This window comes from Cnephaeus nilssonii (assembly GCF_951640355.1).
Source record: "Cnephaeus nilssonii genome assembly, chromosome: 21".
NCBI classification, from domain to species: Eukaryota; Metazoa; Chordata; class Mammalia; order Chiroptera; family Vespertilionidae; genus Cnephaeus; species Cnephaeus nilssonii.
In genome coordinates, this window is record NC_137092.1 from 11,125,434 (window position 1) to 11,153,252 (window position 27,819).

The 27,819-nt window shown below is 58.3% G+C and overlaps 1 protein-coding gene across 1 annotated transcript; it reads right to left on the minus strand.

The window, feature by feature from the left end:
- Positions 1-139: 139 nt before the first annotated feature.
- PHGDH (phosphoglycerate dehydrogenase) lies at positions 140-27,353 on the minus strand. Its single transcript, XM_079761483.1, has 12 exons — positions 27,071-27,353; positions 20,579-20,730; positions 17,452-17,517; positions 12,986-13,040; positions 12,795-12,893; positions 6,028-6,160; positions 5,359-5,507; positions 3,939-4,091; positions 3,270-3,402; positions 1,980-2,110; positions 920-1,157; positions 140-415 (listed from the first exon to the last, which is right to left on the minus strand). Exons 1-12 carry the CDS (start codon positions 27,206-27,208, stop codon positions 261-263), a joined length of 1,602 nt encoding a protein of 533 aa, XP_079617609.1. The 5' UTR covers positions 27,209-27,353; the 3' UTR covers positions 140-260.
- Positions 27,354-27,819: the final 466 nt, after the last annotated feature.

Genomic DNA, 27,819 nt, shown 5'->3' on the forward strand with positions numbered 1-27,819 from the left:
CAGTTTGCCCATCCAGGTCCTCCTCTGTGCGAACCCTCCTCCCCGCTCCCTGTGGCTGCCCGTGGGCGCCCTCTGGTGGCCCTTGTGGGTAATGACAACACAAAGACACAAGGCGATTTGCGGGGGGCGGGGGGGGGGGTGGGCTGTTTATTAGGTGGTTATTACAGGGGTCAGACCACATAAGTGGTGTCAGCCCCCGGAATGTGACCTCTCAATGTTGATCACAAAGCCCCCAAGGCTGGTCCCGGGGAGCCCCAAGGTCAGAAATGAAACTGGAAGGCCTCGGTCACATGCTGCTTCCAGGCGTCCAGGCTGGGCAGCAGGGAGGAGATGCCCATGACGTGCCAGGTCTCCCCATCGGACACCACCGAGGTCTGGTAGGACAGCAGCTGCACGCCTGCCTCTGCCAGGAGCCCTGGGAAGAAGAAAGCCTTGGTTGGCACGGAGTATGGGAAAGGAGAAGCGAGGGGCTGAGAGCCTCGGGCTGCTGTGATGGCTGCTGCAATGGAGGCTGATGGTCTCGGGATCGGAGAGCTGAGAGAGGGAACACTTGCTCAGCTTTATTCCAGAGAGCATCGGGCGAGGCCGGGCGTGAACCACTGAGCAGAGCAATGGCCTGACTGGCTGGCTGCCAGCTTCATCAGACCAACAGCGAGAGAACAAAGCGGGCCCGCTCCTCGGCGCAGCTGGCAGGGACGGGGAACTTGGGCCCGTCGGGAACTCCCTCTCTGCCAGGAAGTGTTCCAAAACTCCCCGCCGCCCAGGCGCCAGGGGACTGGGCAGCTCAAGATGGCACAGACTGTCAAATCTCAGAGGGAAGATGGGGGTAAGGGGGGAAGGAAGAGATCAACCAAAGACAGGACACCCCCTTCCGCAACCAACCACCCGCCTCAGGACACCCGCACAGGCCCCTCCTCACCGATCATGGTAGGCAGCATGGCAGGGTTGGAGAGCTGGGCCCGGAACAGGAGCAGGGGCAGACCCCTGCGGAGAGGCACTTCAGGTCGGAAGGCGGCTCCGTTGAGGGCCTGCAGCACAGGTGTGGTGCCCTGGACAAAGCCCACAGCCTGGTAGGGGGCACCTGCCAGGGCCACGCTCAGGAGGCCTTCCCCGCATCCTTGCTCTCCTGGCACAGCGGGGTTATGGGAGGAGGTTACCTGCAGAGAGGAGGCAGGGGCACGGTTACGCCCCCTGGCCTGGTGGCATCATGCTCACCCTCTCCCTCAGCCCCATGGCCGATTTGTAGGCCTTCAGCCTGGCCCACTGGGTCAGCCGTTCAGAGCCGGGGGAGGAGTCAATGGCCCCCCCATGGGGAAGGATAGATGTGCCAGGTACAGCTAACAGCTTGGTGGGGAGGGGTGGGAAGGAGGGAGGAGGAAGGGAGGCAGGTCTGCCTGGGGGCTGGCCCAGCCTGGCCCCTCCAGAACCAGTGGCCTCAGTGGGACGTACGTGTGGAGAGGGGGCAGGAGGGGGGCTGCGGAGCCCTGCTGCCCATGGCTGCTGCCAGCTCCCCCTGGCTAAGGAACTCAGGCTTTGATCTACAGAGGGAACCAGAGGGAAAGACGCCAAAGCAAAGCCATGAGGGCGGCAGAGGCGAAGATGTGTTGCCAGCTTCCCAGGAGTGTGCAAGCTCAGCCAGAAACCGGGCTCTACGGTGAATGCAGCCCTGGACGGAGCCAGAGCTGAGCACACAAGGCTCCTCAGTGCTCCCGGCTGTGAAATGGGGGTGCTGGCACAGACATGCACACACACAGCACTTTCCCGCACAGCAACGCGCGGAGGCGGCGGCAGCCCCCCTTTGCAGATGCAGCCGTGATCTGCGCCACCTCTCCCAGGCAGACTGTCCGTGGCAGGACCGCCCCCAGGGCTCCCACTCACTGAGCAGGGCTGGGGCGTGCTCTGAACACGCAGGGGGAGGAGGGCTGTGCCCAACGACGGGGTGGGGAGGGGTGAGGAGGGGAGGGCGGGCGGGCACCCACATTGAGGCCGGCCTCCTTCACCAGCAGCTTGGCGTTCACCAAGTTCACGTCCGCATGATTGGAAGCGTCCTTGAGGAGGCCGACGATGACGGCGGGGCTCAGGCAGTTCCCAGCGTTCTTCAGGGATAAGCCTGGGGACCGACGAGAAGCCACCGTGAGGTCACAGTTTGTTGAGCAGCACAGGAGGGGCAGGAGAGCCCAGCACCCACTTCGGTTCACAGCTCCTCACACTCTGGGGACCCCGATTCCAGCCTGCCTGGGCCGTCCTGCCTCCCCCGAGGAGCGGACACACGGTGGGTCAGCAGGCCTGCCCGGAGGCTGGCCCAGCCTGGCCCTGGTCCGGTCTGGACCCCGAGGGCACTCTCATCCAGGCTAAAAACCCATCTCCAAAACTCCGCCCAAATCCAGTGCCCCCACACCTGCCATGGCCTGGCCACCCTGGCCTGCCTGTCATCCCGGCACTCACACCCTTGCTGGCCTCAGGAAGTAGAAGGGGTAACTGAAAGAATTGTGGCCCAGTTCCCCCTGCCTTGTGGCCCGGGGACCCAAGCCAGTGGGGATCCCCTGGCTCAGGTCTTGCCCAGGAGGGACAATGCTCAGGGTCTACCTGCCCCACCCCCCTACCCCCCACCTCTCCCCAAGAGTCCACTGTCAATGGGGAGGGACGTCTCTGCAATGCTAGAGCCTCCCTGGTCTCTCCAGCACCCCTGCAGCAGGCTGGAGCCTGCACAGTCACCGAGGGGCCGGCAGAGGGCGCTGTTCTGTTCCCACGTCGCGGCTGAGCAAATGCCCCCAAGGCTACCATCTTGTCCCAGCGCCCATCTTAGGCTGTCGGAGCACAGAATGTACCCACACCTCGTCTGGCACACCCATCGTGACTCACACTTCACACATGAGAAACACACGGCTCGGAGACCGGAATGCCACACAGCTGGTAAGCGACAGGGTCAAAACCAGAATCAAAGGACTCTACCGCCTCTCATGGGAAACTGTCTCTGGTGGAGGTTCCTCTTGCACCCCAAACATGCACATCTTTAAGCTACCGCACAAGCATGCACATCTTTAAAATAATGTGCACACGTGATTTGTGACAATTAAGCATATGACTTTTTGTCCCTCCTCTTCTGCCTCCACTCAGTAACAAGTAAGCCATACTCAGAACGTGGGACATGGGGTCCCAAGACCAGGGTCACCTCCGAGTCCCTCACTGTCTGGCCTGCAGCAGACACACCTAGTGGGGTGCAGAGTCCACACCCCTCCTCCCCTTCCCTCTGCAGTGTCCCCGCTCACCCTGCGTTACCACCTGGATGGTCCCTTTGGGGGACCCTGCCCAGGCTCGCATCAGAGTCCCCAGAGCTTCTGCCAGACCGATCCACGGCTTGGTGTGCGGAGAGAAGGCGCTGGTAAGGGCCTGGGCATTCACCTGCAGGCAGAGGGCTGAGGTTAGGAAGAGGTGGGACCCGGCACGCCTGTCCCAGCAAAGTCTTGTTGCTGAGCCCCAGCTCCCCACGGAGAGCAGACGGCCAGCTGCTGGGAGCAGAGCCGAACAGCTGGGTGGCTGGCTGGGAGCCTGTGGCGGGCAGAGAAAAAGTGTGCAACTAACAAGGACCCTCCCCCTCAGGGGCTTTCTCCATCGCCCCGCCGCACGGGAGCCCAGCCCTCAGCCCAGTCCTCAGCCCAGCCTCACCCCTGCATTCGCAGGCCTGCAGAGAACAAAGGAGCCTTTGGCGGCAATGTCAGGGCGGAGCTGGGCTCCCTGCTGCCAGGCCCGGGCATCACGGCGAGGGGCAGGCCAGCTCCTGCCACCCACCCAGAGGCCAACTCAAGTGGGATCTTATCTCGGCTCCCAGAGCAGAACCCGGCCACCACCCCACGCTGTCCCCGCTGTCCCCATTCCCATCACCAAGACTCCTGCTCCTCCCTCTGACCTCCGGGCCCCACCCCACCTGGGATACTTACGACCCCCGCGAGGGCTCTCCCCTTCACCATGTCCACGAACTGGACGGCGATCTCCTCCCCGCAGCGGCTCTGGGCCTCCTTGGTGCTGGCGCCCAGGTGGGGGCAGCTGATGACGTTCTCGTGGTCCACCAAGGCGCGGTCCCGAGGCGGCTCCTGCCCGGAGGGAGACAGGGACGTTGGGAAGACGGATGGCACCTTCTACTCTTACTTCGTCAGGGTGGTCACTGGGCTCGATGACCGGCTTCCTCGCGGATGCCCCACCACAGCAAAGTGGCGGACAGGGCTGTGGACCACATTCAAATGTGCCTCTGGGCAAACCTCCATCTTCCCGAGCCTCAGTTTCCCTCCCTGAGAAATGGGTGAGCACCGCCTACCTCGTACCATCGCCATGGAGATTACACACCAGCAATGCCAGAGGCTCTCAGCTGTGGTACCTCCCGTGGTGGCTGCTTCTCCCTGAAAGCCCCGCCCCCTGCGCTCACGGTCATGCTGTTTGCAGACACGGAGGGTGGCCACCTGGGCACCTCCTCCCCTGGGTCCCTCCGCCCCTTGTGCGCGCACTGCCCCTGGGAACGTGACTTAGGCTCTTCTCTGCTGGGCACTGTCCCCAGGGCTCTGTGGGCTCCCACCTCCCCCGGGGCCCCCGGCGGTGGCAGTCAGGGCTCTGAGGAGGCCGAGGGGCAGGGGATGGGGCTGTGCTGGGGGACGGAAACCCAGGGAAGGGCCAGGCACCCCTGCCCTCGGGGACCTTTCCATCTAGTCCAGAGAGGTCACCAGGTCACCAGAAACACAGACCCAGTGCCCTGTGCTCCCTGGGCAGGCAATGGACAGCGAGTGCTCTGGGGGCTCAGAGGGCGGAGGTGGGGGGGCTCGCCAAGGCCACACAGTTCAGACAGGCCCAGCACCCGCCCCCTGCCTCGGCCAAAGTCCAGGCGCTCTCCCCTGGACTCCTGGTGTTTAGGCGGCGATAGGTTTTAAGGGGAAATGCACCCTTCCTCGCTGGGTCTGGGGCGGGGCAGGGTGGGGGTGGGGGAGGAGACCTAGGAGAGCAGCCCACCCTGGGGACCGGGAGCCTCTAACCTCTGTCCTCGGGCTTCCTTCCCTCCCGGGAGAGGAAGGGCAGGGAGAGCCAGGGGCACTGGGCAGAGTTGGCGGGATTCGCTTCATCAGACCCGCATCAACGCATGAAGCCTCTCCCTGCCCCAGGCCCGGGCCTCAGAACCATGTGCCGCTGTCTCCTCGGAGGTTATAACGGCGCAGACCAGGACACTCGGGTTTTGCAGGAGCCAGCGGGGGAGGCCTCCTCAAACCACACAACACAGGACCATTTCTCCCCTTTACCAGGGACAGAGAGACGTGACCTGGGGGCCTCCTGCCCCACCAGGGTCCTCCCCTCCCTCCCACCCCCCAGGGCACTCACCTCCGTGAACACGTCCAGCGCTGCGCCCGCGCACTGACCCGACTGCAGGGCGCGGAGCAGGGCGCCCTCGTCCACGATGCCGCCGCGGGCGCAGTTCACCACGCGCACGCCCCTCTTGCACAGGGCGAAGGTGCTGTCGTTCAGCAGGCCTGGAAGCGGGGGGGGGGGGGGGGGGCGGTGCCACGATGGTGCCAGGATCCCACGGGCTCGGCTCCAGCTCGGACCCCCTTCCCCGCCAGCTCCTCCCCACAGGCCTCCCCTCTCCCCTCTGAGGCGCCGGGCCAGACTCCGTTCAGAAACCTCCTAGGAGTCCCTGAGATTCGCCTGCTTCCCGTGGGTCCGGAGCCAGAAAGGCCTGCAGTGGCCCGGCCACTATCCAGGGACACTGGTCATACATGTTGCCCCAGCTCACCCCGCACCCCACAACTCCCTGCGGGCTCACCGCTCCCCTCTAATGCAGGGCAGCTCACAAAGCATCCCGTGCTGGTGCTGGCAGAGCTGGGGGCCCCTCCCCAAAGCTGATCTCACACACACACACACACACACACACACACACACACACACACACACACTCACACACACACGCACAGTATCTGTGGAAGCCCTAGACGGGGCCCACCCTTATCTGGTCTGTGGCTTGTGGCCACCACCAGGTGGGGACATACCCACCTGTGGTGGAGGGCAGGAGAGGGGTGTGCACAGTGATGAAGTCACAGAGGGGCCAGATCTCCTCCAGGGGCAGCTGCTGAACGCCGAAGGAGGCCGAGACCTCTGGTGAGATGATGGGGTCGTACCCTACAGTCTGGTCATGAGAGAGAGTGTGTGTCATTAGTATTAGTATTTGTATTACTAATAATGGCAACCATGGCACACTTACCATACGCCCAGCTATGCTAAGCCTTCTGCAGACACCAGGGTACTGAACAGAAGGGGCTTACACAGGAGGAAGGCCGGGACCAGGGCTGAAAGGCGGGTGTCGGCCTGCACGCTCTTAACCATCAATGTGGGAGCAGCTCGTGTGCGGCCAACGGGCAACGTGGAGCGTGGACGCCCTCGGGGAGCAGGGCGCCCAGGGGAGGGAGGACGGTCACTCGGGGATCAGTGTGGGGCACAACCAGGAGAGGGAGGGGAGGCTGGCTGCAGCCGGAGGACCCCAGGGCCCGACAACGGCAGGGGCCTGGCTGCTCGGGCAGAGAGAGTGCGGGAGAAGGGAGGGAGGGAGGGGCGGCGGTGCCGAGCGGGGTCAGAGACCAGGACGCGTCATCGGGGAAGGGGGCCAAGTACCCGTGCTGACGACAACGGGAGGGGATGGTCCCCTCTCCTGGAGTTACTCTTAAGATGCATCTGGTCTTGGAAGGCAGACCAGGGTGACTAGCCGCAGGGGGTATAAATGACCAGTGACAGATGCTTTCAGCAAGGCAGGGTTGATGGGGGTGAGAGCAAGGACCTCAGAGGAGGAAAGTGAGACATCAGGGTACCAAGGTGGGGGAGGGCCCAGGAAGAACCTTGTCTGGGGAGGAGGTGGACCCCCCCTGAGGCTGCAGAGAAGGAAGAAGGTTGACCACTGGGAGATGGGGGCAGGCAGGGAACTTGGGGTGTCAGCTTCACTAACTGCATCCAATTGGCCAGAGGTCATCGCATGTCAGTGACGGGAATGAGACCGGGCCAGGGAGCCGGGGCAGGTGGAGAGGGAACCCGAGCCGGCCAGCTGAGCAAACTGGCTGAGCAACTCGCAGCCAGACACAGGCGGTCACCTCCCTGCAGATAACATCTAAGCTTCAGGTGTCTTTCAGCTCCAGGCTCAGAAAAGCAGCAAAACCAGGTGGGCGGGCGATGCCAGGACCAGCTGTGATGACTAACCACCCCCCACCCGGGCACTGACCAATCAACAGAGACCAGGACCACCCGAGAACGCGGGGGAGCGCGAGATGCCCGCGTCTCTCCTACACCAGAAACAGCCTGGCTGCCGGACACCCATCCCCGGGCCAGGGTACCACGCCAGCTGAGCCGCTGGGAGGCGCCTGCAACCAGGTGCAAAGCCAATGACAGGAACACCGTTATTTTAGAAAACAAAACGGCAAAGAAGATGGCGGTACCCAACCCAGCGCTTCTGGAGAAGCAACGGAAAGGGGTTATGGACGAGGTCCCGCTTGTGGGTCCCACTTCTCATCACCGTGCGGAAGAAGGGAAGCCACGTGGGCCCCACCCCAGCCGCAGGTGGAGGCTTTGGGGAAGCAGGCTGCCTCCCGGTGGGTGCCGTACAGGATTGCCAGCTGGTGACACCCAAGCCCACAAGGCCCGGCCGTCAGAGAAAATCTATTTTCCTCTCGTGGGGAGAATAAAATGCCCCGGGGAGGAGAGGCTTCGGTGCTTACTCTCACAAGTCTCCTCACAAGGCTTATTTGTCCGCTGCCTGCCGGAACAATGGCCCCTTCATCCCGAACCCAGATGCACTTTGGCATGTGGCGTGGGGAGAGGGGAGGTCACAAAGCCGAGCCTGACGAGCGGGTTCGCACAACTCCAGGACCCTGGGCTCTCAGAAGTCAAGAAAAGGGGCAAGCCCTATAGCCACTTTGGCTCAGTGGATAGAGCGTTGGTCTGCGGACTGAAGGGTCCCAGGTTCAATTCTAGCTGAGGGCACATGCCCCGGTTGCAGGCTCGATCCCCAGTAGGGGGCATGCAGGAGGCAGCCGATCAGTGATTCTCTCTCATCATTGATGTTTTTCTCTCGCTCTCTCTCCCACTTCCTCTCTGAAACAATAAAGAAATATATTTTTAAAAAAGCGGGGGGGGGGGGGGGGGCAAGCTGGTCAGGTGCCCCTGCCTGGGGCCAAAGGGAAGTGGGCGGGGCCAGGAGACAAGCATCTCCTGCATGCCCAGGCCCTGACTCAGCTTTCTTTCACACAGAGACGGTATCTCACTCATCCACAGGGAAAGAATTTGAAAAGAAAAGCCCTATTCTTGTTGTTTTTGTTCGTGGGTTGTTTTTTTACGGAAGACTGTCCAGGGCAGACAGGAGCTGAGCTGAGCTGAGACCTGGGGTCCTTGAACCAGGAGACCATGGGGGGGGGGGGGGGACGCAGAAGGGCGACATCGGCCAGCCGAGGACCAATGCCTCAGCAGGGTCCTGACGTTTCCTGGCAAAGGTCAGATGCCTGAATGGGCAAGCTTCGGGGCAATTCCGGAAAAACACTATCTGAAGTCTACTCCTAGAGAGGAGCCTTGGGGAGAGGCATCACGGAACTCCCCACCTCAACCCCAGCCCCAAGACAGACTCCTGAGGTCCGGGCAACACAGGAACCTCGCTTTTCAAGGGGAACACCAAGGCGACCTTGGGAGGCAGGTCCCGCCTGCTCCAGGCCCCCTGGCTCAGCAGGGGGCGGAGGAGAGCTAGGGAAGGCCCCGTTCCCCAGATGGAGGCTCCAATGATGGAGCCTGGCAGCCACGCCCACCCTCCAGCCACGCCCATTCTGCCCGGTAGCCACATTCTTTGGCTTAGACTTGAAACTCTCCTCTACACACAAAGAAATCTTAAATAGCCCTAACCGGTTTGGCTCAGTGGATAGAGCGTCGGCCTGCGGACTCAAGGGTCCCAGGTTTGATTCCGGCCAAGGGCATGTACCTTGGTTGCGGGCACATCCCCGGTGGGGGGTGTGCAGGAGGCAGCTGATGGATGTTTCTCTCTCATAGATGTTTCTGACTCTCTATCCCTCTCCCTTCCTCTCTGTAAAAAAAATCAATAAAATAAAAAAAAGAAATCTTAAACACAATATAAAACCAGATCAATTCAAAGCTACAGAGGTGAGGGCCCAATGTCCCGCCTGACCCTCCCGCTGCCCCCCACCCCCCACCCCCCACCCCCCACTGTCCCTCGGGCACCTTTCCAGAGCCTGAAGCTCTGGGAAGAATTTGAAAATCACTCCCTGTTCTGGGGCAGTAGGAATTCCAACTACAGACCGAGATAAGAGAGCTTTTGATCTAGAAAGAACTCAGGGAAGGGCCTGTTTAACCGACAGGGGTCAGGACAGGGGTCAGGAGTGAAGACAGCCGCGGTGGGCGGTGGCACAGGGCAAACAACACAGATTAGCAGCCAGGAGACCCGGAGTCTGAGCCGGCCTCCACCCCTTACTGGTCCTATTTTCTTGGGCATATCACATAACCTTCCCGGGCCTCAGTTTCCTCATCTGCAACTGGGATAATAATATTGACTCCGCAGGGTCAAGGAACACAGAATCCGACACGGCCGGCCTCAGTACACGTTAGCCGGACCCGAAAGATTCAGTGACAACTGGTGCCTCCAGTCCAATGTCCATCCCTCTGGGCTAAGTCAAACTCATTATAACATCGGCCACCAAGAAACTTGCGAGATGCTGGTCTGCTCCTCACAGAAAACCTTGGTAAGAAAGTGCAAGGCTCAGCTCCTGGCCCCTGTAGGTCTTTTACACATTCTAGACCAGAGGACATGCCAGCGTGCGTGCGTGAAGTCTCCAAAGTGATTACCTGTGAGTTAGCAACACTACTGAGAAAAAGTTTCAAGCAGGAAATGTTAGAGAGAGACCCAAATGATGCAGACCACCAGCAGGCTGCCAGCTTCGCGCATTAACCGGAAACCCGCATCTGTGCCACGTGGCTCAGAGCAGGTCAGCCGCCGCTCTACGGTGGCTGCTCAGGGCTCCTTCTGGACCCGGGCCTGGGCGAGGGTCAGTACCGGTGGGCAACAGCCAAAACCCCCCTCCCCAACCACAACACACACATACCAGGTGGTCCTGGGAAGACACCTGGCTAAGCTCCCATCGGAGGTGAAGGATCCCCCTTTCCCCGAGGGACCAGATAGTCACAAAGAAAGGAAAGGGGACGTTCCATCCCCAGCCCCTGAGCGCAAGACGGTCTCTCCCTAGAGCTCCCGGGATAGGAAGGGGTCAACTCTTAAATCACCATACCCGGGAAGGGGCCAGATGTCAGCCATTCATCCACAGCCTCATGAGAGATACCAGCCTGGGTGACAGACTAGGACACAGGTGAGCCCAGGTGCCAGGGAAACGGATGATAACCAACCACCTTTACATGCTTTGCAGTTCTGACCGGGCCAGCCCAACCAGACATCCCAAAGTGTCCCCTGTGCCTCTTGGTCCATTCTATGTCCTCAGCTACAATGTTCTCCCAAGTTACAGTCCTTAGTAATGTCACATCACTTCCCAGGACAGCACCGTGATGCCCAGGCCCGGGCGGATGACATCGAGGGACTTCCAGGATCTACCAGTTTCATGTCGGTTTCCACAGACTGGGCTGAGGTCTCGGAGGTCGAGGCAAAGCCAAGGACAATGAGGGGGTCCCGTCATCAAGCTGGGCCGCCTGGTCCCGGAAGTGAAGATCGAGTCCCTGGAGGAGACCTACCTCCTCTCCCCGACCATCAAGGAATCTGAGCTCGTTGACTTTTTCCTGGGGGCATCCCTCAAGGATGAGGCTTTAAAGATGATGCCCTTGCAAAAACAGACACGCATTGGCCAGAGGACCTGGTTCAAGGGAGTTGTCGCATCGGACCACAATGGACAGGTTTCAGGGGTTAAAGCAGCATGTCTCAGAAGCAAGGCGGCCCAGAGTGACCCCCCCAGAGACATCTCGACAGAAGCCCTCGGAGCGAAGCACCCACACCTTCAGCGCCATGCTGGGTGTAACACGTGTGGGTGTATCATGCAGGCTGTGCCTGGAAACATAGATTAACGTTGATGAGCAGGTTCTAGACATCTCTTCGAAGCAAACACATGTCTGCGGGGTGTCAGTCACCTCCCCTGCGGACACGCAAGGTCCTGCACCCCCCTGGGCCTCCCAGAGGCAGCTCCCGCGGGAGTGGAGTAGCCGAGTGTCGCCAGAGGACTGGACAAGCTGGCTGATCGCATCCATTATTCAGGAAAGGAGGTGGGGCTTTTTGTCCGAGTTAAGTCACCGCCAAAGTCTCAAGTCCTTGGCAACAACTGTCCCTGAGTTGGAAGAATCCGATGCGCTGTGGCGCCGTGGACGGGAGTGAAAGGAGCAGAATGGCCGTGGGGCCTGGACCCTGCTCCAAAGTTACTGCATCATCAATGAAACCAGCCTTTACCAAATGGCCCTGTGTGCTCTGAGCTTACCTGGCCCTGGCCCCCACTTTCAGGTGACTGGAAATCCCTGTGAGCTAAACCTCGATCCCTCACAAGAGGCAGGAGGAGAGAGAAAGTGCTCTTGGTGGCTGATGGCTCTTCGCCTCCCTTACCCAGAAGGACGTGGGGTTGGTTTGTGCTCATGGTCAATGGGTCCTGCCGGGCCACACTCACCGCTCTTGGAGATCTAGAAAAATGTACCTGCCCTTCCCCGTGCTAAGGTTCGGGAAGATGTCTAGATGACTTAAATATGGTGGGGGGTAGCGGCAGGAGGCAGAGGAAGATGCTCAAGGTGGTAGAATGGGATGCCCACCTGGGTTCTTGTCTATCATCCATTCACTGTGAGCCCTCAGCAAAAATTAACCAACTCTGGAGGTCAATATAAACTTAAGGGCTCATCAATAAGTTCCCTATAGCTCTATGAAAGTGGGAGGGACACACAGAGAGGGAGGGAGCCTGGGAGAAATGGAGAATTCTGGGACATTGTCGCATTTGACCACAATGGACATGTTCCAAGACCCGAAATGATCTGATTTTCGAAGCTATTTCCCTTAATGTTCAACTAAAGCCTCCCTGGCTGCAATCTGAACCCCCCCCCCCCCCGCCCCTCATAGCCACTGCACACAGGGAGGTGGCCCAGCCCTCCCAGGTGCCTGTCACTCTGACCTACGTGGGCATCCTCTCTGGTCTAAGTGGCCTCCCCCTATGCAACGTCCCCAGGTGTGGTTCTGCTTTTGATGACAACCCTCCCTCAAATGGAAGCCTCCCAGAATAGGATAAGGCAGGGCCCTGGGGGGAGGTGGGCGGCAGGGACGATTTCTGAGAAATGTGTGGGGTCTCCAGCCACCATCAGCTCTAGGATCCTATCAGCTTACAGACAAGCACCGTTCAGTTTCTGCTGAACCCGGGAGGGGAGCTAGAAGATGGATGGACAATTGCTCTGTCGTAAGGGTGTACATCTGCTCATGTTTCCTGAATCATCACAGGCGACAGACACAGCCAACAAGGAGGCCTCACAGCGGGGGAGGGAAGGTCGGAGAAAACGGGGCCCCTCTCCGCTGGGACTCAGGGCTATTACCCACCCCAGGGCTGAAGGACCTCCACCGAGCAGCCCCAGGTTCTGAGTTCAAGAGTGCACACCAGCAGGTAATGCTCCCTCCCTCCCTCCCTGGCTGTACCGCCTGTTGAAGCCAGGGGCTCTGAAAGGGAGGGGTGGGGGGGGGTATCAGACCCTCCTAGGACAGAGCCTTCAGCTCCTCGCACACAAAGCTGCCTCTTCCAAACTTTCTGCTGACCCCTTACCTTCATCCCGAAGGACTGCATCCGGACGGCCACCTCTCTCCCGATCCTCCCCAGGCCAAGAATCCCCAGGGTCTTTCCATTCAACTCGGTTCCCATGAACTGCAACCAAGCAGGCAGAGAAGCCGAAGTCAGCACCAGGAGTGAACTTCAGGCACCGAGCCAGGCGCGGGGAGGCAAGGCTGGCTGCTCACCTTCTTTCGGTCCCATTTGCCATCCTTCATCGAAGCCGTCGCCTGGGGAATCTGCCTGCAAGGACAGACACAGGGTGAGCCGGCCCACGCAGACCCCCGCCAGCTCAAGGAGGCGTGCGATGACTCTTGCAAGCCACCTCCACCTGTCGTGACCCAAGCTCGGCCTGGGTCTGGGGGCTCAGGTTCAGAGACAGGGGGGTCGAGGTTGTGCAGCAGAGGGGAACCCTTGGCAAGACTTGACGTGGGACCTGGCCAGTTTGGCTCAGTGGATAGAGCGTTGGCCCGCGGACTGAAGGGTCCCAGGTTTGATTCCGGTCAAGGGCATGTACCTTGGTTGCAGGCTTGATCCCCGGCCCTGATCGGGGAAACAATCAGGAGGCAACCAGTCAATGTGTCTCTCTCACATCAATGTTTCTCCCCCTCCCTTCTACTCTCTCTAAAAATCAATGCAAAGCCCTAGCCGGTTTGGCTCAGTGGATAGAGCGTCGGCCTGAGAACTGAAAGGTCCCAGGTTCGATTTCGGGTTGTGAACTCGATATCCAGTGGGGGACTTGCAGGAGGCAGCCGATCCATGATTCTCTCTCATCGCGGACATTTCTATCTATCTCTCCCTCTTCCTTTCTCTCTGAAATCAATAAAAATATATTTTAAAAAATAAAATAAAAATCAATAGAAAAATATCCTCAGATGAGGATTAACAAAACAAACAACAAAAAAAACAAAAACAAAAAAACAATAAGGAAGAGAATAAACTCATTAAAAAGCGGGGGGGAGGGGGGTGGCGGCTTGACTTGGGAGTCCTAACTTCTGTCTCCAGCTAGGAGTCTGGGAAGAGGGTCTGATTCCACGTCAGCCCTGGGGGTATCAGAGAGACTCTGGGCACTAAAACGCAAGTCAGTCCTCCAGGGTTTGCAGGAATCAGAAATACAGCGTGGGGAGGCTCCGAGGGCATTAAAGCTCCAGAAATTCAAGAATTTTCATTTTCCTATTCCATCCAGGGCCACAACCTGCAACATCTTCCACTCTGTCAGGGGACAGCTGGTTATTTTTTCGTCCTTGGGAATTTAAGCCCTAAGGGTCTCAGGCTAGATTTGGGTGGGTGGGTGCCACAGTCCACACACGTCTAACTTCTCCACCTCCTGTCCCACCACCTCAGGCAGGCAGGCAGGCACGCATGCACGCACGCTACACCCCACACAGCCTCTCTGCTCCTATTGGTTAACAGGGAAGTCTAGTCTCCATGTGTTTTCCCGAAGAGACAAAGGAAGTTAGGGCAAAGTTAGAGGTCACAGGGGGAGATATGTCCTGTGGGACAAGGCCATCCAGGCTTCTCTGGAAGCAAAATGAGACAAGAAGCAATGTTTAGCCCTAGCCGGTTTGGCTCAGTGGATAGAGCGTCGGCCTGCGGACTGAAGGGTCCCAGGTTCGATTCCAGCCAAGGGCACATGCCTGGGGTTTCGGGCTCGATCCCCAGTAGGGGGCGTGCAGGAGGCAGCCGATCAATGATTCTCTTTCATCATTGATGTTTCTATCGCCCTGTCCCTTCCTCTCTAAAATCAATAAAAATATATTTAAAAAAAAAAGAAAGAGTGTTTAAGGAGTATCTTCTGTTTTAGACACTCTTATAGGAAATGTTTAGACACCCATAAGCTCATTGAACGCTCACAACTGCACAGTGTGGGCTCTGGGGGTTAAACACCCCACCCAGCTCCGCCCACCTGGCAGCAGCTGAACTGATTCAAAGCCGAGGAAGGCCTCCCAGCAGGTAGCCTCCCAAGCATGAAATGCAGGCGTTCCTGCTGGCCACGACGTCCAATGGTCTGTGGGTGGGTGGGTGCACAGAGATTCCAAAATATTGTTCCTGTGTTTCTACTTCACTGACTTCTTATTTAAAAAAAGTTCTTTCCTGTCTACCCATTACGGACTTCCACCTGCAGGTACGGCTGTTCTCCTCCACTGGGAGCCCCGTGGACTTGTGGGTAAACTCAGCCAAGCTTAAGGAACTCGCTTCAGGGGAAAAGTTCCATCTCCCTGCTCCGGCCCGTCACACCATCGCGCCTCGTTCAGGAAAGTAAAAAGGGACAGTGAAGCCTAAAAAAATGCCTCACTTGGTGTGAGACGGAGCCCCCAACCCTCAAGCCCCTGCCCGCCTCCTCTCAGCTCCCTCGCCTCCTGATCTCTGCCCACCCGACTCCATGGTGCTGAGATGTAGGTGCTAAGATGTACGGGATGGCACCACGGGCACAAGAAATCCCCAGACCCTCCCTCTAGCTGCTGTACCCAGCTGGTCAGAGCCTCCCAGGTTCGGTCCTCAGCAGGCCGATCTCGGGGGACCAAGATGTGGGCGAGGGGCCTCAAAAGGGGTCTGACTCACAAGAGCAGGTAAAGCGGGCAAGACGGGGAAATGTGCATTGGTTGCAGACTCCTCTTTCTTTCCATGTCACTGTTGCTCTCCTGCATCTGAGGACTCCTGTCATCTCTCCAAAGCCCCCCACATTCAGGGCCTCCGCACCCACAGGGCCCGATGCTCTCAACTGTCCCGTCCGCAGCGCCCACTGGGCCTAGTGCTGCCCTGCCAGGGAAGCAGTGACTAAACACACAGGTTATGAGACGGGAATGCCTTCTTAACGGGTACTTAGTTCTCAGTTTGGACGCTTCTTTGATGAGTGAGGCTGTGGATGAGGGACTGGGATGAGGTGGTGGGGGCATCCTTTAAACCATCCCACTTTACCGACTCTTTTAAATAGTCTTTTTATTTTATTTTATTGATTTTTTACAGAGAGGAAGGGAGAGGGATAGAGTTAGAAACATCGATGAGAGAGAAACATCGATCAGCTGCCTCCTGCACACCTCCTACTGGAGATGTGCCCGCAACCAAGGTACATGCCCTTGACTGGAATCGAACCTGGGACCCTTCAGTCCACAGGCCGATGCTCTATCCACTGAGCCAAACCGGTCAGGGCCCGACTCTTTCAAATAAAGCTAGACGTGCAGCCGGGACGGGACGGTCTGGGAGGCCCAGACAGCCAGCTCGACGGCCCCTTCCGGCTGGGTTCCTGCTGCTGGGGAAATGGTGCCTGTTCCTCTCTCTCTCCAACCGCCTCTCCTCCTCACTGGCCAGTGAATATCAGTGAATCCCTCCGGTCTTGGGGAGAGATCTCGGAGAAGAGTTAGAGCAAAGCTGAGCCCCTCGAGGTCCTCCCCAGCTGGAGGGAGATGGGCTCCTGAGGGAGGGAAAGAGGAACTTCTCGGGCCCGGGAGGGCTCAGGCCTGCACAGAGAAGCAAGGAGTCCTGCTGTCTGGCTGCTGGTTTAAGGGTCCCAGGTCTCAGTGATGCAATGCCAGTGGGCCCTTCTGACCCTCCACTGTGGACTCGGGACCAGGGAGACGGAGAGGGAAGTGACTGAGAAATCAAGGAAAAAAGAAAAGAAGGATCCCAGGCTCTGCCAAGGGACCTCAAGCAGCTTCCTGCCCTGTCCCTGGCTCCATGCCCTGCCCCGACCACAGCAATGCTGGGGCTGGCTGCTCAGCACAATCATCTCACCGCCCAGCGCAGGAAGGCTCACACGCATCCTGTGTCACATCCCTTGTTCCTAGGCTGCCCCTCTACTCAGAGGGCCCCCACGCCCAGAACTCTGGGTTAAAAGAGCAAGAGATTTGAGCATTTGAGTTCCCTTGTGTTATGAACCCACAGGGCAGCTTTTTATTTTATTTTATTACAACACAGACCTGTGAGGACAGTGACAGAGGTAAGCCCTGTCCCCGAATCCGGAGACAGCTTCTTGGATGAATTAACCTTGAAGAACAAGAATAGTTACCTAGACCAGTGGTCGGCAAACTCATTCGTCCACAGAGCCAAATATCAACAGGACAACGACTGAAATTTCTTTGGAGAGCCAAATTTTTTAAACTTAAACTCCTTCTAACGCCACTTCTTCAAAATAGACTCGCCCAGGCCGTGGTATTTTGTGGAAGAGCCACACTCAAGGGGCCCAAGAGCCGCCTGTGGCTCGCGAGCCGCAGTTTGCCGACCACGGACCTCGACGAAGCTGATGGGGAAAGGTGCTCCGGGCAGCAGGAAGAGCTTTTGCAAAGCTTAGGTTAGAAGTTAGTGTGTGAAATCCGACCGCCAGGAGGGGCAGAGACAATGGATGGGGGGAGTGGGAAGCGGGGAAGGAGAAATGAAAGATCACACGCAATCACGCCCTCCACGACCCTGCTCCTAGGTGACAGGCAGCAACCTGGTAACGGCCCCTCCCCATTGGCCAGCACTGGGGCCCTGACCTGGGCGCGCCAGAGCCAGGTACTGAATGTTCCGCGGGGGACCAGGCCTTGAAGGTTCCTAGCGGCCTGCACGCCGCCAAGCTGCAGTGTTCTCGCTAAGTTTCTGCGGGTCCCTTGGCTTAGAGCATCCTACTCCCTGACCTGCCAGGGAGACTGGCTCTGCTGAGAAGCCGGAGACTTACCTGGCCAGACACATGATCATCCCACAGGTGAGCTCGGCGGCACTGAGACTGTTCCCGTTGGGGGTGCTAAAGAGCAAAGGGAAGAGGGACGTCAGTGGGCCCAGGCCCGGCACTCCCACTCCTGTCCCGACAGAAGGCCTCGAGGGCACACTGCGCCCTCTCTCTGCTCCATGAGCTTGTCGCACGCCACCGCCCATGGTTTCTCTGCTGTGCTCCAGCCCACCTCCCAGGGCTGGGACCCCCAGCAGAGAAACACACCGGCCTCGCTCCCCAAACTCACTTCTCCCGAGAGAGAAGTGTCTCCCTGGCCTGGCTAGCCCTTTGTCTGATTCCTCTCGTTTCTGAATCCGCTTGCCCGAGGAGGCACAAATCCCGAGGCTCATGCCATCAACCTGACCGAGGCTGTGCCTTCATGGGTGACACATCTACCAGATGCGGAAGTCAGCCCATTGCCCACGGACCTTCACCAAGGTGCCCAACTTGGCATTTATTCATAACAAAGTGATACACACACACACACACACACACACACACACACACACGCACGCACACGCACACACGTATATATACTAGAGGCCCCGTGCACAAAATTCATGCAGGGGTTGGGGGGGGGACGGTGTCCCTCAGCCTGGCCTGCACCCTCTTGCAATCCGGGACCCCTCTGGTATAGGGTCCCTAGGCCTGGCCGGTGATCAGGGCCTATCGGGGCTTTCCTCCCCGCCTTCCCCGCCGCTGGCCCCGCCCCCACGGCCGCCACTGCTTGCCATCTGTGCGGCGCTGCCCCCCACGCCGTCACCGGTTGCCTCCCTCTGCGGGCAACAGGCCATCGTGGGGTGTGATCGCTTGGCTGGCCCCCGACCAATAGAATCGCACCCGCCTTGGCTGGCCTGGCGCCAGTGTGTGTCATGGCGTGGTTGTCCGGAAGGTCGTTGGGACCGGCCTTCTGCTGTTCGGTCAATTTGCATGTTACAATTTTATTATTATTTACAGATAAATAGATTTTTTTTTTTACTTTGTCGCACCACCAATTGAAGCAAAACAACATGCATGCTGCCACTTCACCCAAAAGCCGTGTTTTTACTTTGCCCTTTTCTGACAGCTCAGTGGGTCATCAGCAAAAGGCCCAAGGAGTGCTTTTTAAAAGGGGCACAAAATGACACCTGTATCCCCACCCGTGGGGCTTCTCCTCCCACCCCTCAACAAGTCCTCAGCTGAGAAAGCTTCCTCACCCTTCACCCTCACAGCAATGCTCACTGTGCCCATTTTACAGAAAGGAGAAGGGAGATGGCCACCCGTGAAACTGTTCTTTTTTCCCTCAACGGCTTTTTTGTTTGCTCTTGAAAGAACCTATTAACATGCATGTTCACCCTCCTTCTTCCCCTGCTGGATCGTTGCATCTCTGGACATGAAGGTTAGAAGGAGGAAAAAGGTCAAGAGATTCTATATCTTTAAAAAGGTCAAGATAAAAGCACCCTCAGACATCGTGGCAGCTGCTCTTGCCTGGGGGACGTCCCACACCGAAGGCAGAGCGCCGGCGGCCGCCAAGAAGATGGAAGCCGGTGGAGGGGATCCACGCCGGGCTCCAGCCTCCGCTATGAGAAGTGGGAAGCCCGTGCGGGGGCACAGCGGCCTCGGGAAATGACCACACGAGGCCAGTGGCACCTGGTCACCTCGCCAACTGCCCGGCCGCGGTGATCTGAAATCGAGCACTAGGCCGTGCGGCCAAGGCTGGGCCCGTCACCGCGGTGGCCATGACACTGAGCTGGGCCCAGCCTGGGGAAGATACCGGAGCAGGCGGACTGGCCGGCGATGCAGGTGGTTCTGGTATGGTTAGCAGCCTGCCCGAGCAGACAGGTGAAAAGTAAATCGTGCAACATTGTTCTTTAATAACACTGGCAGAGCTTGTTTAAGAAGAATCCTATATAATAAAGGGCTAATAGGCAAATCGACCCAACGGCTGAACGACCAGTCGCTATGACACGCACTGACCACCAGGGGGGCAGACACTCAACGCAGGAGCTGCCCCCTGGTGGTCAGTGCGCTCCTACAGAGGAAGCACACTCAGCCAGAAGCTGGGCTCACGGCTGGCGAGCACAGTGGGGTGGCGGGAGTCTCTCCTGCCTTCGCAGCAGTGCTAAGCCATCAGTCGGACATCCCCCGAGGGCTCCCAGACTGTAAGAGGGCACAGGCCTGGCTGAAAGACACCCCTCCCTCCCCCCACCAGTGCACAAATTTCATGCACTGGGCCTCTAGTAAATAATAAAGGTTTCTCAGAGCCTGTCTTTGCACAAGACCCTGGCTCCCTGGCCCCCCAGGGAACAGGCCGGATGGGGACGCTGGGAGAGAGGCTGGGGTCCAGAGGCTGATGCTTCTGGATCCAGGGCAACCATGTCAGATGGGTTGCATGTAACACTTCTACTGTTGGATATCGCCCACCCTAGTCAGATGACCCGTCCGTTCACCCCTACCCTAGAGGGGAGAGTGGAGGGAAAGGACTTGAGGACATGAGGTCCCCAAGGGAAAAAGGACTCCAAGGGACAGAGCAGTGGACCAAGGATAGTCTTGCCTCACCACACGCCAGGCGGGAGCCAGAGGTGAGTGTCCCCTTGCACGAGCATGCAGACATGACCTTGCATGACCTTTCCCCTGGGTTTCTGCAAAACCAGCTCCAGTGGGGACCCTTTTCCAAAGGGGGACGGAGGTCCTGGCTGCAGAGGGGCCCGGGGAAGTGAGGAAGACAAAGGCTGGAGTCACTCGGTAGCTGAGGTGGTGCATGTGCATATAGATAAGGGCAGAGCTGACAATACTGGCTCCAGACAGCACAATGGAGGGGGAAGGGCAGAGCTGGAGCCGAGAGGACAGATAAAATTCACTAACTCCCTTCTGACTCCCACACCAGGCTGCAGACCTGCAGACACCTGGGGGGTGGGTTTGTGAAGCATGGAGTTTTCAAAGAGAAGCTCAATGGCAAACCACTAAGCTTGAGCACTGACCACCGCCTGGACTCAGCTTCGACCACGCCTCCTCCTGGAAGTCCTTAGCTCCGTCCTGGCTTTGCCTAACGTAGATATCTCCCCTCCCTCCTCGAGGTCCAGCCCCACCCCCACCCCCGACCCCCGCGACTCACTTCATGACCAGGATGCCCTTCCTGGTGGCGGCCTCCAGATCCACGTTGTCCACGCCGGTGCCGGCCCTGCCCACCACCTGGAGCTTCTCGGCTGCGTTGATGACATCCGCGGTCACCTTGGTGGCCGAGCGGACGATAAGGCCTTCGCAGTCCTGAGGCGGAAGAAGAAATATCTGGGTCACGGAGGTGGTCTGGAAGACCTCCTAGAGCTTCCGTGCCCACAGGGGTAGCTCCCACGTGCTGGCTGACTGGATATCCTCAAGGAAAAGGAGGCAATGGCGTGGGGCACCGTTTACGCATCCGAGAAGCTCCCCCAGTCAGGCCTGGGTTCAAATCCAAGCTCCATCCCTGGTGAGCTCTGAATCTGAGCTTCAGCATCAACTGTGAGAGAGGAGGCAATGGGACAGACCGGGTGTAGCACATGGTGCGGTAGCTGGCCCTGCTCAAGGTGAGGCAGGCCAGTAAGCCAGGACAAGTGGAGGAGGGAAACTGAGGCCTGCAGTTTTCAGCCATCTAGGAAATCCTGCCTCCCCTAAACCAAGGACACTTAAAAGTAAATGGTTTGCCTTTCTCCTCCCCGGCCGGAGGGTAAATAGCTTAAGTCACCCTACGCAGGGAGACAGCAGAAATCCAATTAGTGCCACTGGCCAACCACACCCAAGGACAGACAAATTAAGAGAATAAATCCCATTTTGGCACATCAGCATAAAGCTGAGTATTCTATTGAGATCCTTCCCTAAGACCTCACCTAAATGCCCGGCCTGGAAAAACCCTCAAAAGCAAGATCCAGCTCCTGTTCTCCCTCCCTCCCAGGAACAGGCCTGAGCCTCCCGCTGCTTTCCACAGGCGTGCAGCTCCTAAACTCTGAGGGACCCCTCTCCCCCCCAGGCTTGCAACCAGGGCAGCCACGGGCAGTGGTCGGCTGCCTCTCCTCTGACTTCTTGGTGAGCCAAAGCAGACCGCTGGGCTCATTTCCCCAGCCTCTCCTTGTCTCCCTGTCCCCCGCCCCCCCTTAATAAACGTCCTCTAACGTTCACCTGGACTCGAGTTGTGAATTTTTTCCTGCACGAAGTCAAGGCCCCCCGTCTGGTAACACAGGGACATCCCTGCCTCCACTGACCCTGGGAAGCCCCTAGGCTGGCACATGGAAGGCACTCAGTAAATAAATGGCGGCCGGCTGAATGAAGGAGCGAAGTGAATGAAGAAAAGACAAAACCGCTGAAAGGGAAACATCGCCTAAAAAGAGAGGCCAAAGGAAGGGGGAAGGAGAGGACAATGAAACGGGCCCAAAATGGCTCAGAAACCCAGGCGACGTTAGAGTAAAATCACACATGTGAACCCCGAGCGAGACCTTCTAGAGTCATCCTAGCCCCTTTGCATGGCCACTCGCCAAGCTAGACCCTAAGACGGTCTTCACAGCTCATCCAGGCTCCTGGGGTGTCTTCCCACAACAAGGAGATTGTTGCCCAAACACCCGGCCCACCCCCATGACTGTCCAGGTGGGTGAGGAAGCAGCAAGCGTGGCGCGGTCGGGAGGCTGGGTCCCAGCCCTGGTCTCCGCCTGGATGAGCGGGTTAGAACCCATGGCCCTCGGGGCCCTCCCGCATCTGCTCCGACTCCCATGAGTGGGCGTCTCTGCATCTTCCTCAGCGGAGCTCTCGGCTGGATCCCACGAGAACTTTCTTTCTTCCCTTCCCACCACATCGATTCTGGAGCAAGAAGGGCCAGTGGGGCCCGAACCGGTTTGGCTCAGTGGATAGAGCATCGCCTGCGGACTCAAGGGTCCCAGGTTCGATTCCGATCAAGGGCATGTACCTTGGTTGCAGGCACATCCCCAGTAGGGGAGTGTGTAGGAGGCAGCTGATCGATGTTTCTAACTCTCTATCGCTTTCCCTTTCTCTCTGTAAAAAATCAATAAAATATATTGAAAAAAGAAAAAAAGAAAAGAAAGGCCAGTGGGCACGTGGCTCCAAGGGCGAGGGCCCCACTGTCATACTGTGCACAAGCCCCGAGCCAGGAACAAGTCAGACAAGGTACAGAGAGAGAGCACAGCCCCACGGTCCTCCACAGTCGGGGGCGGAGTTCAAGTTTACACGCAGCCGAGTCTCTAAATCTGGAGGCTTCACCGATGTTTCAGGAGACTTTTCTCCTCCTGACGGCAGAGAGCTGGATGCAAGACCCCTCGTGGGCACCCCAAGCCCTTTTATTTATCTGTGACTTTATTATCCGTGGTTCTGAAATAAAACCTCAGAAAGTGACATTCAAAGATGAGAAACTGAAGCTCCCTCCCGCCCCCCCCCCCCCCCCCCAATGAAGGCTGCCCACATCCCCTCCTCCTCATCCCCGCCTCATTTCTTCTTTCCATCTCCGGGGTGTCTGGTGTATATATATATATCTCTGGAATTATGCTACACCTGTCAACACAACTCACAGCCCCACCCAAGGAGCTCACAACAACAACTGCACGTGCATGGTGTGACCTCGGCGTGTCCAAGGCATGGAAAGGTTAAGGAAACAGACAGGAGCCACCCAGTCTGGGCTGCGGGCCAACACCTGGTACTCTGAATACCTCCCTGGTTGAACATCAGCCAATGCCTGGCCAGAAAGGGGACACTGTGTCTGTCCCACGTCCAAGTCCACCGCACTTGCCTCCACAGAAAAGGATCCCCCCTCCCTGGCCACACACCACCCACTCTTCCAGGCAGACAACTTCCCTCCCATGAACCCTTTGCAAACAACCCCGGACGCCATCACAGACCCTCCCCCGTTTTATCATCTGCTTCACGTTTTCTAGTAAATGTCCTCTCTCTGACCTGCAGTTTGCTCTTCTCAGACGTCCCTAAAGCAAAGATTATTTGAATAGCTGATACTCAATAAAAGACACCGCTGAATAAATGAATCCAGTGGTTAAACCTACCCTTCACCATTCTCCCCACCCCCGCCCTCCTTCCCCAAATATTTGATCGGGTCACATGATTGAAAATCCAGCGTCAGAAATCCCTTCTCTTGAGTGTGATAAGAGGCTTAAGATTTACTTGTGTGAGCACTGAACAGTTTTCTGAAAAGGGAGAACAAGTTGGGAGGCAGCCGGGAGAAAGAAAGGTTCGGAAATTTCGATGGCACTAGACAAACAGACCCACGTATGTGTGGGGATTTACAGAATAATAAAGGCAGGTTTCAAACTGCTGGGGAAAGGAAGATCTATGCAATGAATGGCAGTAGGAAAATGTAAGGGACAAAACATGGCATTCCTTCTTTATCTTTCTGACCATTATGAGCTACAGGTATAAATGCATTACCGGCTTGCGGGCTAATGGATTCTGACCAGCACTGCTGTTTAATGAAACAAGAAAATATGTAAATGCATCACCTATGGTATGGGTGTTATTTCGTGAAACTTTAGTACATGTGTGTCCACATGTGTAGATGTGTAAACTGAGTTGTGATGTAAAATGACTTTCTGATTGTGGGTCATGGGCAACGTTTAAAAGCCACTGGTCCGTGGTAAGATTTAAATGTTCCTGCATATTAGATTTAAGAAGTGGCACCAGACGGGCCAGCGTAGGTCAGTGGTCAAGCGTCCACCCATGAACCAGGAGGTGGAGATCAATTCACAGTCAGGGCATATGTCCAGGTTGCAGGCTCAATCCCCAGTGTGGGGCGTGCAAGAGGCAGTCGATCAATGATTCTCTCCCATCACTGATGTTTCCATTTCTCTCTCCCTCTCTCTTCCTCTCTGAAATCAATAAAAACACATTTAAGCCAAAACCGGTTTGGCTCAGTGGATAGAGCGTCGGTCTGTGGACTGAAGGGTCCCAGGTTCGATTCCGGTCAAGGGCATGTACGTTGGTTGCGGGCACATCCCTGGTGGGGGGTGTGCAGGAGGCAGCTGGTCGATGTTTCTCTCTCATCGATGTTTCTAGCTCTCTATCCCTCTCCCTTCCTCTCTGTGAAAATTCAATAAAATAATTTAAAAAAAAACACACACATTTAAACAACAACAAAAAGTGGCACCTGCTGAGAGAGGAGGGGTACACAGTCTTGGGTTTTGTGAGTTCCAAAAAAGATGCTTTGTTATTCCAAGCCGGTTTTCTAAACATTTTTTTGTTTTTACTAAGCCCCATAGTTAAGAAACACATGATTAAGTTGTGATTTTAAACTCACAAATCCCACACACCCCCCACAACTACACACATAACTGAAACAAATTTCACCACACTCGATTAGCCTTCCTCTCAGCGTAGTTCTTATTGTGTGTGTGTTTTTCAAATGCTAATCATGACCCATTAAAGCGACTTCCTTACCCAGCAATGGACTAGCTGTGACTTGCTTCAAGTCTGCACAGGACGGTTCTGGGGGAGTAAGCGAGGGCAGACCGTGCCTGCCCAGACTGCGAAGGAGCCGGGACCGAGGCCCGGCCTGGCCCGGGCGATGTGTGGGAGCTCCTTCCATACTGTAAAGGTTGAACCGGGGGAGGCAGGGGCACTAACGCAGATGCCTCTCCACGCAGAACTAGAGCGCACAGAGTGGAGAGGAGAGGGCACCCGCCAGTCGGCTGCCAAGGAGACTCCCCAGCACTCCCCACTGAATGCTCCGCAGAAGCAGGCGGGCAGGCTGGCGCTCCCCAACAGCCCCAGGATGCCTGGCAGTCTGGCCAAGAAACACCCCTCCCGCCCTGCCAGTTCCCAGCGCCTTGAAAAGGGGCCTCCAGATTTCAGCTCCAGCCTCCCAGCTCCCACCTGGCTGGCTTCCCAATGACTGGGGGCGCCTCCCGTTCTTCCCAATCCCACACTTAGCCCTCCCCGGCCCCCGGCCCCCTCCCCTCCCCCCTCCCCGGGTATAGGATCTCTGATTTCCATAAGAAAGCTACAAAGCCCCAAGAAAAGGCCTCGCTCCCCATTCCAGTGACCTGGTGGGTCTGGAGCTGGGCTAAAGGCCACGCCACTGCCTTCTGGCCACTGCCCAGAGCCAAGGTCACTGGCACCATTCATACGAAAGAGGAGGTGGTGAGTGTGAGGCGCCTGCCTCCCACCTGGACCTACCCTGCTCCTAGGATTAGGTCCTGAGCCCTTGCACCTCACCTCACCCCCCCCCCCCCCCCCGCCATTTCCCCATCCCCACCCCCAACCCCCGGGTCCAGGCCGATCAGCCCTTCTCTCCACTTCCGCAGCGGGAGCAGGCGGAGGCTGGGCTGCTGGGCGCTCTCCTTCACCCTCATCTGGTCAGTCGTCTCGGTCGCCGCCGTTTGGCCCGGTCCCCTAATCAGCGTATAAGCTTCCTGAGGGCACCGGCCGGTCGGAAACTTCTCCGAGTCCGGGAAGGGGTGGACACCCGGACACCGCGTGTGGGGGAGGGTCCAGGGAGAAACACGACAGCAGAGACCACCGCACCGGCAGCTGAGGACCACGCGGTGGCCGCACCGTGAAAACCGCAGCCGCCGGCTGTTTTGATGTCAGGACCCCCGGGAGGAGCGCAGGGCGGAGGGGGTGCATCCGCGCAGAGGCGGGCGGAGGTTGGTAGGAGGCTCCGCTGCGGGGCGGGGGGCGGGGGGTGGGGAGTTGGGGGAGGGGTAGAGAGCGGGGTGCCGGGTGCAGGAGCTGGAGGGAAGAGTTCACAAAATAAGTGACATCCTCCGGACGCGGCCACCAGGACCCTCACAACCAAGGTAGATTGAGGTTTGAAGTCGACTGTGCTCCTTACACATCCCAACAAACCGAGATCCGCTCCCGAGAAAGGCTTGCTAAGAAACAGCAATTGCCTGGGGGCGCCCGGGATCGATTCGAGTCCCGCCGGGTCGTTCCTGACCGGCGAGGAGGCCGTCCGCCCGGGCCACGTGCGGAGACGGAGCTTGGACCCCAGCCGCGTGGGCGGCCCAGGGATCGCGGGCGCCCCCCGCCCGCCCCCATTTCCTCCGGGCTCCCAGGAGGCCGAGGGGCGGTGAAAACTCGCAGCAGTCTTGCGTCAGACGAAAGGCGGGTACGTTGGTTACCGTCCCCGCAGCTGCCACGAGACAGGCTGGGGCTCGGCCAGCGCCCCCCAGGGAAGGCACGACTCGGCAGGGCCAGCCAGGGCTCGGTTCGGGGAGGATCGCCGGTCCCGGCGCAGGGAAGCCACTGGGGCCGGCTCCCCCGGGGGCCCCCGCGCAGCGCCCGGCTGGCGGGGCCACGGGGCGGCCACGGCGCTTGGGGGCCGCCGTGCTGGCATCCCGCCGGGGGGCCTGCACGGCGCATGGCTCGCGGGTGGCAGAGCCAACGAGATACGCGCAGTGGCAAACGGAACGGAAAGTTTACCTCCTGCAGCTCACCGCCGCGTGTTCCTCCCTCCTCCCCACCACCCCCTCCCCCGCCCCCGCCCCAACCCTTCAATCCGGAGGCCCCAGGATCCACCGATACCCGGGGCCGGCGTGGGGGTGGGGCGCGCTGGCCCGGGCGCGGCCAGCCCGTTTCCGAGGAGGATGCCACCGGCCGCTTGTCTTGCTCCCGCTCGCGTTACCTGCAGCTCGGCTATCAGCTCCTCTTTGCTCAGGTTCTGCTTCTCCACCACCTGCAGCCCTCCATCTTGCAGGATCTTCCGGCAGCAAGGGTCCAGGCTGTCACTGATGAGCACTTTCTGTAGGTTTGCGAAGGCCATCGCCGGAGCCGGCCTCGGATCCACCGCGCTCTCCCGGGACAGAAACACCTCTGAGCCGAGAAGCTCCGGTTCGGAAGGCCGGGCCGGTGTAACTGGGCAGGATTCGCGATCTCCCGCTCCCCCCTTTGTCTCCCCCTCCTGCTCCTACCGTCCCCTTTGATTGGGCAGAAAGGCTCCAACTCCCGCTGACTCCGCCTCCTCCGCGCGGCTCTCAGCCTTCCGCTCCCCTCCCACTTCATTATTCGCAGGGATTGAATTTCTCAATCTCAGCCAAAACCCTTCCCTGCACCTGGTGAGCACAGACTAGTAAGAAGCACAATTTATGCTGACGGAGCCGATTTCTATCTGCAATAAACGGAGAAAGAGCCGTTCTCGCCGTGAGAGCCGTGCTTCGTCTTCACTTCTTTCCTCCTCGGGACTCATTCATGAATTCCTGCTCGGCATTCATAGAGGACACACCTATTCTATGCAAGGCACTGTGCTCGAGGCTGACGGGGGCTGAACATCCAAAAGACAGGGCCCCCTGCCGGGCTGCGTGGCTCAGTGGTGAGCACTGACCAATGAACCAGGCGGTCACCGTTCTATTCACCATTCAGTATTCCCCTCTTCCC

Coding starts and splice junctions, on each gene's coding strand:
- PHGDH (XM_079761483.1), bottom strand. CDS start 27,208: ATGGCCTTCGCAAACCTACAGAAAGTGCTCATCAGTGACAGCCTGGAC. Junction 17,518..20,578: donor AAGGGCATCCTGGTCATGAA/GTGAGTCGCGGG, acceptor TTTGCTCTTTAG/CACCCCCAACGGGAACAGTC. Junction 13,041..17,451: donor ATGATCATGTGTCTGGCCAG/GTAAGTCTCCGG, acceptor CTGTCCTTGCAG/GCAGATTCCCCAGGCGACGG.